The following is a 17,544-nucleotide window of genomic DNA, read 5'->3' on the forward strand; positions in this document are numbered from 1 at the left end:
GAACCACCTGCTCTGTGTCAGAGCCCACAGAAATTATTATCTGTATGCTATTCACAGGGGGTGCTCCTGTAACAACCCCACCTGTTGATTCCGTTCTTCCCCCAGCCTTTCTTGGCTACCGTAGCATTGTCCCCCCACTTGTGTGATGAATTAATAAAGAATGCAGGAATAAGACACACTGACTTGTTAGTGAGAAATGAGTGGAAGGCAGCCTCCAGCTGCTATGATAGTCCAGACAGGACATTAAGCAGTGTGTAGGAGAGAAGCCCAGCATCCCACTGCTAGTCCAGGGGCAACTGAATCTTTTCTTTACACATGAAGGGTGGGGGCTGATGGAGCTCAGCCCCCTGTTGCTATGATGAGGATGGTTACCAGCCATATTGCACCATCCATCCACCAGAAAAAATTAGGGCCAATAGGCTGATGACGAGGACGGTTACCAGTCCTTTTGTACCATCAGCTGAGGCTGATGATGAGGATGGATTTCCATCATTTTGTATGATCAGCTTATGCTGATGATGAAGATGGATTTCCATCCTTTTGTACCATCAGCCGCCCATGGCGGGGGGGGGAGCAAGGATGTTGGTGTTGAGTGCTGCACTATCGCGTCTATCTGCAGCATTCAGTAAAGATAGGGTGACATGTAAAAGAGTCAGAGGATTGTTTTACCTTTCGCTTCTGGGGGTGGGTGGGGGGTGGGTGAGTAGATTGCCAAGCTATGCCCTGACCCGCGGGCACTGTGTTTGACCCTAGAAGCATTTGGAGCTCAGCCAAGAATGCAAATAATTTTAGGAGGCTGCAGGAACTGTGGGATAGCTTCAGTCCTCCAGTCCATGCGCATCCATTTGATTCTTTGGCTTTCCGTTACGCTTGTCACGCTGCAGTGCGCTGAGTCCCTGCTATGGCGTCTGTCTGGAGATTTTTAAAAAAGGATTCTGAATTTCATCTTCTGTAACGGAGCGCTGATAGAACGGATAGAACGGATTTGCCTGCCCTTACAGCGATCACATCCGCATGGTCCATGCGGGAGCTCTTTTTTTTATTTTGATTTCGGACTGCATCGCCACCCGTGCTGATCGGAGCTCCACGCTGGGCAAACAGGAAATATTCAAAAGTTCGCGGGGCTTTTCCTGTTTACCTGACCACTGCATCCGAGTTCAGATTGCGGTCCAGAGCGGTCACTGGTGCACTGTGGGATAGCTCCCGGAGGCCAATACCGTCGATCAGCGTCCACACTAACCCTAATCCGATATGTTAATACCGATACTAGCGTTACTCCTCTCGTTAGGGAGGAGTACAGAAACCGGTTTAAAGAGCCATTAAAATCGATATAAGGTGCCTCCTAGTGTGGACGGTTTTGGCGTTAAATCGGTTTTACGCTCCTAAAACCGATTTAAACGCCTAGTGTAGACCAGGCCTCAGAAAGAGGAAGCCAAGCAGCTATGCCTGGGCCACATCTCTGCGGGAACAGGAGGTGGGCCGATGTTTGAACTCTGAATGGCAGACGTGCCTGCATGTGCCTGCATGACAATAGCCAAGCTACAGCTAAAAACACCAGATCTAATTGGGGAGGAAACCTCCTTACTCAAGCCAGCATCGCCTGTCCTGGTGTTGGTGCGTAGACTCCATAGACACTGTGTTTCAGAGAGAAAATATTCTTTTTATTCATGCAATTTTTTTTGTCTAGTGTTTAATTTACCACCACCCAGATCTGAGGGGTATTTGTTTTTATAAGATGCTCCGGTGAAGTTTAATGCTGACTTTCAGCTTTATCACTTATTCAGCGTTACTAGTTGCTTTCCAACTGTCTAAAACAGCTTCCTGACCCAAGGAGGTGACAGTCTGAGATTCTACAGGAGCTGGTGCTGTGTGTGTAATGATGTAGACATAATACAGCAAGTGAAGACGAGGAGGTGGCGGGGAGAAGGGTTACAACAAAGAAAGAGAACTGCCTTGCATTGTAGTTTGCACACATTTTGTTGGTTCTTATTTCCACTCCCCACAGAAATCCTAAAATCCTTGGATGAAATTCTGGCCCCGTTGAAATCAACAGTAAAACTTCCATTGATTTCAAGGAGGGGGGGGGGCAGGATTTCACCTCAGGTCTTTAAATGTCACAGATCAATTATTAAAACTCAGGACGGTGTGTATTAGAGCTAAGTGAAAAAATGGATGTTTTGGCGGCTGGCCATTCTGAAAAAATAGAAATAAATCAGGGAAAAAAATAATTTCACCTCAGACTAAATGTTTTGTTTTGTCCACTTTAAAATGCTTTTGATTTAAAATAAATAAATAAAATTAAAGGAAACTTTGAAATGAAAATTCATTTAGAATCAAATAATCAATATATTTCATTTCAAAAGTGATGAAAATGAAACATTTCAATTTTTTAGAATTTTTTTAGGGTGTTTTCTTTTTACCTGAAACGATTTGGCAAAATCAATAGAGATTCACCGACTGTTTTCATATTGCCAAACCTGTATTTCCCACCCCTTAAAAAAACAACAACCTTTAGTGCCAAAAAAATTCACCCAGCTGCAGTGTGTACATCCAGCACATACAAGTCTCTGCTGCTCTGGGTTAAGTCTCTTTCCTTATCCCTGGGGTGTGCATTTCTACCCCACCATAGAAGAACTATTGAAAATCCTCCTGCTCCACTTCAGCCTTTGAACTTGGGTGACCACCACCTTGAGTGGATATCCCCATCAATGAATTATTTCACTGTCAACATCACAAATCACATTGCCTGTTCTCCCCAAGTCATTCTGGGAGCAATGCCATTTAGGGCTGAAGAGACATATTATTCCTTCACTTATTATTCTGCTATTTACTGTATGTCAGTGTGACTTAAATCTAATGGCAGGAGGATTAAAAGGGAAAATAAACTTCAGGAGAAATGCTCACAACCTCCTACAGCTGAACTTTTCCTGAACTCAGCCTTCCATTTATTGAGCCTGAATGATTTGCTGGGTTACCACTTGATTACTGTTACAATTGCCATATGGTGTCCAAGTATTACTGAAAAGCAAGGGAAGTAGTAAATGCAACTGAATGCACTGAGAAAAAGAGAACACCCTAAATCAGGCACGGTGGCCAGACAGATCGAAAGCTCATCCCCATCCAGAATGGCCGTTCTGGGCAGATTTCAATTTGTTTTAATTTATTCAAAACCAGTCTGTTTGAATCAGGCATTACTTACTGTACTACAGAGCAACCTGCCAGCAGAGCAGGGGTGGAGAATAATGACAGACACAGGGAACAACCCACCCAAGTACGTAACCCTATCCTAGGCAGACATTAAACCATCCTGACAGATACCCTAAGCTAGGACTCCTACCACTAGTATAGCTTGTTGGGCAAATAAAATCTGATTGGTTTTCAGCAGTGAATCGAATTCAATCTATTCTGGGTTTTCAGTCAGGTTTATGGGAGACAACAGCAACAAGCCAATGTGGCAAATTTAACAACATCCTACTGTAGAAAAAGCCACGTCTTTCAATGAAGGTAGCCAGGGCTTGGGAGGCAAGAGTGAAATGTATGCGTGAATTGACTAGGTCGTAGGCTTTGTTAATATTTTTCTAATAAATTACAACTCTTTAGTGGGATTATGGGGAATGTCCTTCACTAAAAGTAATTATAATGATCAAACTATTTGAGAGCTCTGTAAGGAATGGAAAATATTCTGTATCATTTAAGGTAGTAATCAGAACAAACAGTTTTAATAAGTGGTAGGGGGCAAAGATTGACCACAGAAATAACTAACTAAATAGCTAAAACTCCTCTTTATCCAAATCTTGGCCCTGGTCTACACTACAGTTAGGTCAACATAAGGCGGTTGATATCAACCTAACTATGTCAGTGTACACACTACAGCCTTGCCTCCACTGATGTAAGTTCCCCCTCCTCATGACATAATAACTCCACCTCCACAAGAGATGTGGGGCTTATGTCGGTGTAGTTAGGGTGACACAGTATCAGTGTAGACACTGCCTTACTTACATCGGCTGTTGTTACAGCGGAGCAGTGAAACTGACAAGAAAGCCCAGCCCCTGGTTCCTCAGCTGGGCTGCTACCGAGTCTCCCCTCCAAGCCAGATTGCTGCCCGGGCTCCCTAATGGGAGCCCTGCTTGCCCCCAGGGTCCCCACCGGGAGCATTGCAGTCGACCACACTCCAGGTGCAGATCTCTGCACCAGAGGTGAGACAATCCGGGGGTCAGTTGGGTTCCCAGCAGGGAGCGTGTGGAATTGAGGGCTCTCAGCCCGCCGACGCTGCCCCACTTCATTCACTGGAAGCGCTCCTGGTGAGGATGCGCACTGCCAACAGAAGTGTGGACATCAGCCACCTCAGTAATGAGTAGGTTGACTTAAGATTATAATGTAGACATGCCCTTAGCTATCTGCACACTCTGAATCACTTATTCAGAAAGCCCCAATAATCCAACCCCTCCTGTTTAGCTAAATGTCTGTGACATCCCTGAAAGTCCAGATCAGCATGGTGTACGCTATTTTTAAAGGTATTATGATAATCAATTATCCAATGAAATAACAGCAAAGGTATGAAATCATATGCAAATCCTCTATGCATCTATCCAGCAAGGTTTTTGCCATGTTGCCCATCACTGGCCACCCATCATATAGGTGTGCTAGAGGAGGCTCGGAGCTTGTTTCTCAACCATTTTGCTCAAGAGTAGGCAGGTGGACACCAGGCTGTTTGTTAGGACTGCTGGCTCTAGAGAATAGGCTGGCCCATGGCACGTGATTAACAGGAAGCCATGGGAAAAGCTCATAAAATGTCTGCCCCCTTCTTAGCTGTTATTTACTACAGTGCATTTAAAAAGCATAGTGGTTTTGGAATAGATGTTAAATGGGTATAGAATGCATGCATCTATGTCACATTTTGTTAGGTATGTCCTGACTACTGGATCAAATAACAAAGAGGACCAGGCCCTGCATCCTTCCTGCCTCTACTTACCTCCAGCTTCTGGCTGGGGCAGCAAGCCACATCCAGTTGGATTTCATAGCTTTCAAACTGGCTGGCAGGTACGATCAGATCATCTAGTCTGATTGTCTGTATTTCACAGGCCATTACATTTCACCCAGATACCCCTATATTGACTTCATATTAAACTAAGGCATCTGAGTCCTCAGGAGAGTAAATTGTTATTTGCCACAGGCAGAGGACAAGAGAGACCAAGGTGCTACAAATGTCTGAGGCCCCTGAAGTGGCAAGGAATTGTGTAGGTCAGATATGCCCAGATGATCCCAGCAGACGATCCGCATTCTGTAAGAAGGCCAAAAATAAATAAATACCAAGGTCCCTGGCAGTCTCACCAGGGGAAAAATGCATTCCTAATGCCAAATCTGGTGACCAGTTTGACCCTGAGCATGTGAGCAAGGCATATCACCCAGATGTCTAGACACAGAATTCTCTGTACCATCTCAGAGCACCAGACTAGTGTCTGGTCTCCACCTATGGAGAATCTCTGATTCTTCAGAGAAAGGAGGGGGGGGGGGGGAAGAAAAAATAAGAAAAGAAAAAGGAAAGGAAAAGAAAGAAAGAACCTACATCAGAATACATCCTGCCAATTGTGCGTCAGTGGAAAGAATTCCTTCCCGACTCCTGCAGATGACTGGCTGAAGCATGAGATTTGCTTATAGTCAGTGTCTTAACGCAGAGCTGCAAGACTTATGAGCATATTGAGGGTAAGGCAAGCAATCTTGTTCTCCCCATGCCTCGTGAAAGAAGGGAATGAAAATGGGGGGAGGTGCCAGATTCACAGATTCCAAGGCCAGAAGGAACCACACCAATCATCCAGTCAAACCCCTCACACACACAGGCCATAGAATTTCTCCCAGAAGCTGGACTAAACCATATTCTTTAGAAAGAGATCTAACATTGTTTTCAAGACTCCGCATAAGGATAAGTCCTCCACCTCCCCTAATGAACTGTTCCAATGTTCAATTACCCTCACAGCTAGGAAACAGTCTTATTTCGAAGTTGAACTTCCAGCCATTGGATCTTGTGATGCCTTTGTCAACAATACTGAAAAGCCCCCCCAATGATCAGAGCTCTTCTCTCTATGTAAGAATCTAGACACAGCGATCAACTCACCTCTCAACCTTCTCTTTGATAAGCTGAATAAATTGAGCACATCGTGAGGCATGTTTTCCTGCCCTAGGATAATTTTTTGTGGCCCTGCTTTCAACTCTCTCTGGCATTTCCAACTCCTTCTTGAAGTGTGGACACCAGAACTGGCCACCGTATTCTAGTAGCAGTCTTACCAATGCTGTTAACAGGAAAACCGCTTCCCTATTTCTGCTTGATATTATAATCCTCTGTTTATACAGCCAAGAGTCACAGTCGCCCTTTCTGCCCCAGCATCCCACCGAGCACTCCTGTTGATGCAATTATCCGTGACCACGCCCAAATCCTTCTCTGAGTCATTGATTTCCGGGACAGTATCCATCCAGTAGGTGTAATCTGCATTCTTGATTCCCAGCTGTATTACCTGGCATTTGGCTGTATTAAAATACATTTTGTTGGCTTGTGACCATTTAGCAAGGAAGTTCAGATCACTCAATGGCAGTAACCCTGCCCTTCTCATTATTTACTACCCCACTGATGTGTGTCATCTACAAACATTACCAGCAAAGATTTTATATGGTCATCCAGATCGCTGATAAAAATATTGTATAGAATTGACCAAAAACAGGCCTCTGGGAGAGCCCTCTAGAAACAGCCCGTGTCATTGGTATCTCCCCGTTAATACTACATTTTGAGATCAGTGAGCCACTTTTTAATCCTGACCTGTCAATGCCATATAATGCTGGTTTATAATCAAAATGTTGTATGGTGCTAACTCAAACACCTTGGAGAAATTCAAGTCTATTATATTAACATAGTGGCAGCAGAGCTCCACCCTCTCCTGGGAAACAAAGGGCATGTGGGGACCAGGTACTGTCTGCCTCATGCCTCTCCATCTTCAACATGCCTCGTTTTCAGTAGCTTGCACTCCAGCTGCCCTATGCTCTCACTGTCCTCCCCAATTTGCAGATTTATCCCCACTTTCCTTCTCCCTCATCTCATTTTCCCTTCTCCTTCACGTTCCTTGCTTCTGCACCTCTCCAAAGTCCACAAACTCCTGCCCATCCCCCATCCCATTACCTCCCGTCACTTTCTACCATCCTCCTGGCTCTTGACTGCTCTGCTCTGCTCACACCTTCTCTCTCTTTTAGCCCCTACCCTCAGGCACACTAACTTTGGCTTCCATGTTGATGGCTCATCCCACCTTCACTGGGTTTCCTTAACTTCCTTACTGAATCTCCAATTCTGAACCATTTACTTGCACTCAAGTCTAGTTCTCTCCCCGCAAAACTTTCCAGTTCCTTCCTGCTGCTGTCTTTAATATTGCTCATTGCTATGTCCTGCATTCAGCCTTGCACTGACTTCCAACTCATCAATATCCATGATTTCTCTACAGCTCTCTGTCCCTTAATTCCTTCCATTGATTCCAGGGTGCTTGGACCTCCCCTCTGTTACCTCTCCATCCATTCCAACACACAAATCTCATTCCTCAGCTCACATTTCCTTCCTCCACTGATATGACTGGAGAAAATCCAAGGAGTTTACAATCTAAAGAGGCAAAAAAGTAGGAGAGGGATGGGACGTGTGGAGTCAGGACACAGATTGTTGGTTCAATATTTTTGGCTCTCTCCCCCAGTCCATTTAATGATCACTGCGTGGAGAGGAAGGGGATGGGAAAACAGGTCTTGAAGAAGTGTGATCTGAAGAAGGAGAAAATGGAGGCAAAGAACAGGACCAGAAACCATATGGGAAGAGCTTTCAACTAGAGCTGTGCAGAGAAGGTAATTCCATTTTGCGGAAGATTTTGATATGTTGACGTTTGGTTCCATTCCAGTTTGGAATGAAACCCCAAAATTTCAGAATTCTCCACGAAAGGGAACACTCAGTCCACCTGGCAGGCTACCCCAGAGCCACAGACCCAGAAAACCATGAGGTCTTGTCTCCATAGCAGTCCACTTAGAGGGCTGCCCCACAGCTCCGGATGCAGGAAGCCCAGGCTGACAAGGAGCCAGGAAGTCTCAGAGCTTGAGAGCTACAGCTTCCAGGGGAGCTCTTATATTAATTCTGATGGATTACATGGGCCCAAAGAGTCAAAGGCATTAACATGACCCTGAAACTGTTGAATAAACAGTTTTAAAGAAGGTTCAGGGTTTAGCATACAAAGACCTCAGACTGTTTAGTACCATGGCAAATGCGTTAAACATCTTTAGTGTTTTATTAAAGGCACAGAAAAAAGGGGGAAGGGTTAAAGCATTTGAACTGTGAAGTATTATGTAAGGCTTTCATTTTAACATCATCCCTTGTTCCCTTTCCCTGGAGAGGGTTTTTAGATGGAACCCTCCCCTTACCATCTCTTGGATGCTATTAACAATGGTAATAGCTGTTCTTTTGCAAAAAAAGAAGTTGGTTGTGATGGGCCGGTGTTGTCAGTGTTTCTGAGATTGTTAAAGTCTGATTCCCTTTCCTAGAAGACAAAACAAAACAAATACACACAAAAGGTGAAAGCAAAGAACAGCAAAGACAGAAACTGCATTTTCTAGCTCCGGGGTTGACTCTCACTTGCAACTTCACTGCTGAAAAAACAAAGGCACAGCACTCAGTCTTATCAGCCATCTGAGAATTGCCAAACTTGTACCAGCGTCAGGCTGTTTAGGGAGGGTGTGTATTGCTTTTAACTGCCTCTTTCTAGTCACAGCAGTGTTGCAAAATATACAGTCTTGGCAAACTGAGCCAGACTAATTAAACAGAAGACAAGAGGAGGACAGGATAGAGAAGAAATAGGCAGGGAAAGAAAAAGGACACACAAAGTGGGTGAGGACAAACAGTGTCAGATCTCAGATGATATAATTTAGCTGGAGCTGGTGGAGGTGGCAGTGACCTTCAATCTGTCACTTTTTGCATCTCTTCCCCTCAACATTTGTTGTTATAGGTTATTGTGACATTTTATGAACTTTCACTCACTTTCACAATTGAGCTCACAATTAGGCCCAATTATCACATTTGTAGGCCCAATTATCACAACAGACCCTGGCTACGTGGCAGCCTGCCAGGTGAGCCGAAGAGGCGCTTAGGAGGATAATTAACATCACGGTGCAGGACGCCGGCTGGTCTCACAAACTGTTATTATACACTTATTCCAAACCATCATCACTTTACTCTGCCAATCTAATTACCTCTTGCTCTCAAGATTTTCTCTTCTTGCAGAAGTTGACTAAGATGACTGGTAAATTAGATTTGGTGCCATCTGATTTGCTTGACCCATGGGTATAAGCCCAGCTATGGTTAGGAGACTGTTTTTTTCCTCCCCGTTGATGCTCTCTACTCCTGGTGACAGACAGTGGTCAGCTGTCCATGGTTTTATTTCTAGATCTGCAATCTTTGATACAGGTGATCATGTCCTGCCTGACTATGGTGCAGTGGAAGAGACTCCTATTCAGTGGTTTTGCTCTTTCCTACTTGATGTGTTCCAAAGAGCAGCAGTGGTGTATTTCTCATGCTCACCAAGCTCTCTCTTGGGTGTTACTGTGCAATTTTCCATTCTGTGGCCCCTTTTATTTTATTGTCTAAGCACCAACATGCTTTGTCTTGTACAAGACAATTAAAAAAAAAATCCCATTAGACACCTATTGACATTTTTAGGTGCCTAAATATATTTAAATATCTGGCTCTGTGATCACTTAAAGCCCCGACTGGGTAATGCATCCTGTATTAGTCCAGGGTCCTAGATAATCCTCTCACCCCACATGCCTTCCTAGCATTTGGATCACCAAAAGGAACTCAAAAAGATCCAAACTTCAGACTTGCAGGCCAGTGATATAGTGTTTATGATGGAGGAGGCCAGAAACTGGAACTTTATTCATTTTTCACACCAGGCAGTTTCTTGAAATTCAGGACCTGGCACAATGCCCACCAGTTCACTTTATCCAACAAATTATTTGAATAAGAAGCAGATCACGATTGGTTGGGGATGTTGTTTCTGAGTTCCATTAAGTCTCAGTGGTTACTGAGGATAGTCTAGCTGATGCCAATCATCAGCAGTCTGTTATTTCCGGTGGTGGTTGTTTTCAAGTGGGCATGTCTTAAATACAAATTTTTTCTGAAAGGGATCCAGTAAATAAGGAAAATGTAAAACCAAGTGATGCCTTGTGAGAAACCACCACCACAGAAAAGGAAAACAAGATCATTTGAAGAAAAAGAACACAACAACAATGGAGATTTATACATGGTTTCAGAAAATTCTGAACATTAAAAGCTTAAGAAAGGCCAATTAAAATATTAACAGCTCTCCTGTCATGCAATGTTAAAGCCATATCTTCCAGCACCATGGACTTCTCCAATAGCATGAAAAATTGCTTCTACTAGTAGTATAAATATTTCCTCTCACTATGTTTTAATTTAATCAATGAACTATTTTAATACGCAGCAAAGAGTCTTGTGGCACCTTATAGACTAACAGACGTTTTGGAGCATGAGCTTTCGTGGGTGAATGCCCACTTCGTCGGATGCATGTGTTGAATGCATGATGAATACGCTGAATGTGTTTAAAATGAGGGCAATTTCTATTTGTCTCAAAATTAACTGCAGGAGATAGTGTGATTCTTCCTATTATGGTTAATTCAATAAAGTATAGCAACTGCTGCAGTAGTTTCTATATAACAGATTTAACACCAAATTGATCATTTTGTAATGGGGCCATTTTCCATTAATATAATACTTCACATTTATCTTCAGAGCCCATTATGAGCTTTAATTAATTTTCACAAAATACCTGTATTATCCCTATTTTACAGATGGAGAAGTTAACACACTAAGAGGTAAAGTGACCTGCCAAAGGCCACCATGGATGGGAAAGAGGATCAGAGTTGAGATTAGAACACAGGAGTCCCTGGCTCCTAGTCCTCGGCTCAGGTAGCTAGATCACTCATAGTATGTAGATTGACGTACAAGTCAAAGATGTAATATTATAATTATGAGACACTTTGGCCAGGTCCTCAGCTGGTGTAAACTGGCATAGCTCCATTGACTTCAGTGCAGAAGGGCTCAAATACTACAGTGATGAGTGGCAGAGATACCTTTATGCTAGTTGAGAATCTGGCTCACTATTTTAAAGATACTCAACCATGATAAGCATTCTGATGAGGGGGGAGGAACTGGAGGGAAGTGGCAGGGGTTGCATCAAAGTTGAACCCTTAAGATGTTCTCATTTAAAAAAAAAGCATTAAGCACTCTCTTTTTGGTTTGCAGAACATGATGTAAATATTTACTACTTGAAACACTGAATATGTATCATATGAGCTATACATACTTGCAAGATAACTTTCAAAGCTACATAATATCACTTTGAAAATGTTTTTTTATTAAACCAAATATTAAATCCAGGTGATTTCTTGTCTCTTAAGAACTGTAGTTCCACATCTATTTTCATGTATGTGGTTATTTGGAACTCACTTTGCACTAAAATCCACAGTCACTGTTTCTTTTTCCTTCTAAAGAAAATGATCCTATACTGTCTTCTTTGCGCCTTACTATACAATAATATAACATGAAAGTAAAAGGTTTTACCAACATTTGCTTTATAAAGGTGTGCAATTTACATTTTTATGTTTAGAGCAGTTACTGTCATGCAATTTTTGAAGTATAAGTTTCCTGAAATCAGTATACATTAAACTTCATATTTTACTTGGAAAAACATCTTCAAAAGAGTGAAGAGGTATATAATGAAAATGCAGTTCTCAATCATTTTTGTGACACTGCGAAAGTATGATTTACATCCAGGTTAAGTTAGATTTTAACACTAGAAAACTTTCAAAAGACTCAGTGGCAGCTCATTTACAAATATACTATTTATAATGAATGCATTGATACAGAATGACATTTATAAAAAAGCAAGGCAATCTTTTATATTATAGACATAACAATCAACATTACAATAATTCAGATTAAAAGTACATTTTTTGTAGACTGTTTACACTTTTGTTTAGCTTTTGACCACAAATTAATGTGGTCAGGTATTTTTCCACAGCAAAAATCCTGTGCGGACCTGTTTAAGACCTAAACATCAGAATAATAAACAGTCTTCGGATTGCTAGAATAAAAACAAAAACCGTTAGATACTGTTTGTAGATACTATCATTTGTTTGTAATTGTCCTAACTGTGCCTTTTAAGTTTGTGTGTTGTGCAAATTACTGCCAACTGTACGTCTAATTAAAAGCAAGTTCTGGCATGCCGATTAAAGATACAATTGAGGTGCAATATTGACTATATAAAAATACTCTGCTGCATTCAGATTCCTTAATAATACAAAAGACATGTCCTCCCTTGATATGTTATGATTTTGTATCGATCCTTAAGAGAGAAACAAGGAAAGGAAGAAACACCTGATAGAAGGTTTTCCATTAAAAAAGGTATTCTGCACACTTCCAGGATTAAAGATGGTACTTGAAGTTTTTGCTTTGTAGGCGCTGCAATGGGTTCAAGTACTAACCAGCTGGACAATGTTTTTAAGTCCTGGTTTTTAAAACCATTTAAGTGAACAAACTTTATTGTTCTTTCAAGAAGCTTGAGCACATGATTTCTTACACAACGTTAAAAAACAAAACTGCCCAAAAAACCTAAAACCAAAAGAGGCACTGAAGCATCAAATATTCTACAATACTAAGTTGTTTTAAAATAAAGTAACATGGATTTAAGAGTTTCCAATAGCATCGGGCAAGTTAAAAAAGGCCAGGTGTGCAACCATATGACCAAACTGCACAGGGTGTGTTCAGCTCGATGTTTTTGTTTAGGAAATTAAATGTGAGGTGGCCAGAGAGGGAACATTATTATTTTTATAGTGTTTATGAAAAACAAGCATTTTCAAAGCCAAGAGTTAGCAGACAAATTTCTATTTAGTCAATTGAAACACAATATAACTTGTTTCAAAACTAAAAGTCATATTGCCAGTTATTCTTCCTTTACATTTAATCAATGTTTTAAAAAAAGACAACCCTTATAATCAGTTTTATACTTATCAGAGTACCATAATACTATACTCTGTAGCACAGTATTTTACTTGTGTTAATCGAGGCATAGTTCATGATTGTGTCCTATAAATACAAGTGCTGATACTTCCACAGGCAGGCAATAGAGGTCATAATTTGATTTGCACCCAGATTTCTCAAGATTGTCAGACTTTTTATAATCTCTTATTTATTTCAGAGACAGCACTACTCAGAACAGTATCGCAAGGGACAAAAGTTTTAACAGAAATCTGGCTCACCCCTTTGACCATCCTAGTCTTAAAAAGTACCCACAGAACCTTATTACTCCATCTTGCTTATGCCTCAATACCATATATTTGTCAGAACTGAGTTCTTTCTTCTCATTTTTAATTTAATCAGCATGATCCAAAATTCTTAAACATATATACAAACTAACACAAATCCCACTGAATGGCATTTGGCATTAAAGACAACCTAAAAACTGTACTTAGTTAACAGATGCACAATGCAACATCCTGGAAAATTAAAAAAAGTTGTCAGGTTATAGAATTGTTTTACATGATCAAGGTGTCAGATAAATAGCTGAGGGACTAAACATTTATACATTAAAGCTTATTCCAAGCAAAATGATACTCACCCATTTAACACCAAAATTAAATAACTAATTTAATAAGGAAACGTCTTGAATTCTTTGAGTTAATTCTTTGCACCAGAACTTAGTATCTCACGCTGTTTTACTCACACTCCCTCTAGACATTGCAAGAAGTATTCACTTCAAAGAGTACAAAATTAAATTCCCAAACAGGACTCAGGAGTATTTGGCATTGAAGTTACTATTTTAGCACAAGGATACATTGAAAAATATCCTGTTTTTAACATAGCTATGTTTTAATTCCTTACTTTATTCCTACAAGTGTAATGGAAATTTTTTTTTAAGAGTGTAAAAAGTATTTTTGGTAAGCCAACTTCTCATCCAACCAAGTTCTTGGAAGAGGGGGTCAGCTCCAATTATACAGTCATTAACCATGTACCTTAACAAGATGAATAAATCAGATCAAAATATTTACATACTAAACAATCTTAATTCCGTAAATAGAGCCCAACAGCACCTATACCTGACTGCCTAACAGTGGCCATGGAAACGCTTGAGGAGGAGGCAGCCTGCTATTAGATGCCCTATCACTTGAAATTTTTAAGAAGCATCTAAAATGACTCCTCTTGGGCGAGTTTCCTACTGTATTACACACCTAAAATCTTGCTCTATTGTAACAGATTGAGACACGAGCTGTCTTATAAATTAAAGGGCAAATTCTCTCATCAAAAACAGGATTAGGTATGCAAATGGGGAACACAACTGATATGCTTTAAGATACAGGGGCAGCCACCTTTGTTTTAAGGAATCATATGAATCAAAAACTGTTTTCCCAAATGAACTGAGGGAGCAAGAAGTAGGTTTCAGCAGTAAAATTCAGAAGTTAGATTACAGTCTTCAAAGCTACACATTTCAGCATTCATATTTTAACACCTTACTGCTGAGAAAGATTATCTCCAGGCAGAGCTGTAATAACTAGTTTCTTTTATAAACTAAAATCTAAACTGAAAAGCTACAGTAGATGTAAAAAATAAGAGAGAGGAACGGACATTACTTGGTAAAATCCAGTGACATCTACAATAGTTTTACAGCATGTTTGAGCCCTCTACGGTTTTATATCTCCACCTGCCTTCCATTTAAAAGTTGTTCCTTGTTAATGAAAAAACATCAGACAAAACAGAATGCAAGTTACTGTTAATGCTGGAAAAAACTAGACCAAAGGCAGTACATAAAATTAAGCATGTCTAAAAGTCAAAAATTATACTCCCCCAAACTTCTGCATGGGAAATAGATTTTTTCTGACATTAATTGATTTAATTTTTTTCAAAAGATACAGTCATCTCTAAATCACAACAATCCAGCAGCAATTCCATTATGAGTATAAATTGGACAGTTTAGTCAACATCTCAAATGTAACTGCCTTTAGAGTTTCCATCTTAAAGAAAAGGTCATCTTAAACTGGCAATCCAAGTGGAGTAACAGTATCTTTAGCTTTCTAAGCAGGCAAGCAAATTCAAATAAAATCGCATGTGAACCACTTACAGTATTTCTACTGAGCTATCAACATCTGTGCACAAATGGAAAGGTGCCTCTTTTTAACAGAACGTTCTTTAATACTGAAATTGACAGGATGAGATTAAAACAAATAGATGTGGTACTGAACTGAATATTCTGAAGCAAGTGCCCCAGCTGTGGGGAAAAGTGCATTTAGTTCAGCAGCAAAACAGCACAGTGTGAAGCTATTGTGCTTGGACACAGAAGTTCCATAATGGAAGGAGGTACAAGGCAAGTCAAGATATAAAACCATAGTACGTTGTTAACCAACCTTAAAACTTACATATATTGCAGTGTTTAAAAGTAAGACATTTATTGTACAAGGACTATGAGGAATCCTTAAAATTGCCTGTTGTAGTTTATGACCCAACACTATAACAAAAAAAGATAATATATATTATTTCCTTGCCATTCAACTATACTGTTAGACCTTATGAATCTGTAACTTCACAAAACAAAAACTGCTCTTCAATGAGACTATTCAATATTTTTACCAATCTGAAAAGGTTACCTGTGCTAGAAAAGACCAGCCACAAAAGGCTCAGTTCAGATATGTTATGCCCACAACTGATAACTCAGGGAAGCAAGACTTACAAGAATTCAAGCTTTTTTGACTGCGTCTTTTCCACCTACCAGTTGTTTTGATGAGTAAATATTTTTAGTATACAAACCAGCTGATAAAAATTCTTCAACAGAAGCATATAAATTCTAGATTGATTAAAACAGAGCAAATCAAAAAACGAAACAAAATCCAGTGATTTACTCTGACTGTAAACAATATAAAAACACCGTTTGTTTCAAATCTCAAAATAAATTAAAGAAAATCCCATGAACTTCAGGATGTGTGACCCTACCAGGTTTTGACACACAGGAGAGGGAGGAAAACAGAAAAGAAAAGTTCACCATAAAACATTGCGCATTTTTTGCTAACTGAAAGTAGATCTAAGTAAAAACTACTCTTGTCCCTTAAATTTAACAACTTTTGAATTCGTTGGCAATTGCTTTAAGTGAACTGGCATTTCCAGATTACTCAGACAAACATCCACCAAATTCAGCAAAGAAAACTTACACAAGCATTTTTACAGAATAAAAAAAAAATCTAAATGGCTATGATTCCTCTATTAGCAGAAACACATAATGCAGTCTTAAATTTGCCTTGTTATATTATTTATATATTTTATATATAATATAATATTATATGTATATTATATTATATATAAAGACAACATTAATGCAGTTTGTATTTTGTACAGTGTATGGGACAATCCAATTTACATCAGACCATGGCACGATATGGTCCCTGCATTTTTAGGAACTGAATGATGAAGGAGGGTCCCCCAGCAACGATCTGAGGTGGAAGGTGGCTGAGTGGGCAGTTCTCAATACTCATTATTGACAGTTTGCTGCAGAGCGCCAGCTCAAAGGGAAGGCCATGCAGATTGGGGTTGTCATTCAAATACAGTTCTTCCAGATTCTCCAGTGTACCTGGTTAAAATAAAACATTCATAAATATAAAAGTAAATATCCCTTTTGTTTCAAATGGCTTATCACTTGTGAGTAGAAGCTTTCAAACTCACAAGGGAAATTCAACTGGAAATTCTCTACCAGGGAAACAACCCATGTCCACTACTATTTTTAAGCATAACAACCTCCTTGCCCACAGGTGCCTAAGTAAGAGTCACATTCAGCTCAATTCTCTGTAGTGATGGTCACTGCAAGGTTTCCACTCAAAGTGTGATTGCTATATAAATCAACCAATATGACGTTGAGCAGAGTAGCATTCTCTTCCTTGCCAATGCTTACCTATCTTGGACGCAAAACAGTCAAACCAGATAACTGTATATCCCTATATATAGATTGCATTCCCTACAGATCACGTATACCATAAGCACTGCTCCTGTTCTGAGGGCCAGCTCCACTTTAGATTAATAAAAATGGTTAAAAAAAAAGTTCATGATGGCAGGATAGTATTGCACCACTGGTTTGTCAAAGCCTCCCAGTGATGTTGCATTGGGGACGTTGGCAGGAGCATTAACTGAGCAAAGACAGGTTTACGTAGAGTAATTCTTTAAGGGTGGCATGTGGAAAATGATGTACTTGGACACATACCGCAAAATACCGATAAGAGTTTCAATGCTAATTGGAAGTAGGTATTGTTAGAATTCTTTTACTATTATTTGTATTACTGTAGTTATGATTAGCAGAATTTTTTCTATCATGTAACAGTTCACAGTCGCAGAGTCAGTAATGAGAATATGTAAATCTCTACTGAATACTCCTGCTGCCTTACAACACTCACCTCTTGGTGAAACATCAAAGACCTAGAGGAGAA

The 17,544-nt window shown here is 40.3% G+C and overlaps 1 protein-coding gene across 3 annotated transcripts in view; it reads right to left on the minus strand.

Moving 5' to 3' along the window:
- Nucleotides 1-11,641: 11,641 nt before the first annotated feature.
- Nucleotides 11,642-17,544, minus strand: part of SHOC2 (SHOC2 leucine rich repeat scaffold protein) — a 107,786-nt gene continuing 101,883 nt past the window's right edge. For all 3 annotated transcript variants that reach the window (XM_045024641.1, XM_045024640.1, XM_045024639.1), the window contains one exon: nt 11,642-16,697. In XM_045024641.1, coding sequence (XP_044880576.1) covers nt 16,489-16,697 — 209 coding nt within the window. In that variant the 3' untranslated portion in view covers nt 11,642-16,488. The remainder of the gene's footprint in view (nt 16,698-17,544) is intronic.

The sequence above is a fragment of the Mauremys mutica genome, chromosome 7 (assembly GCF_020497125.1).
Source record: "Mauremys mutica isolate MM-2020 ecotype Southern chromosome 7, ASM2049712v1, whole genome shotgun sequence".
In the NCBI taxonomy this organism is placed as follows: domain Eukaryota; kingdom Metazoa; phylum Chordata; order Testudines; family Geoemydidae; genus Mauremys; species Mauremys mutica.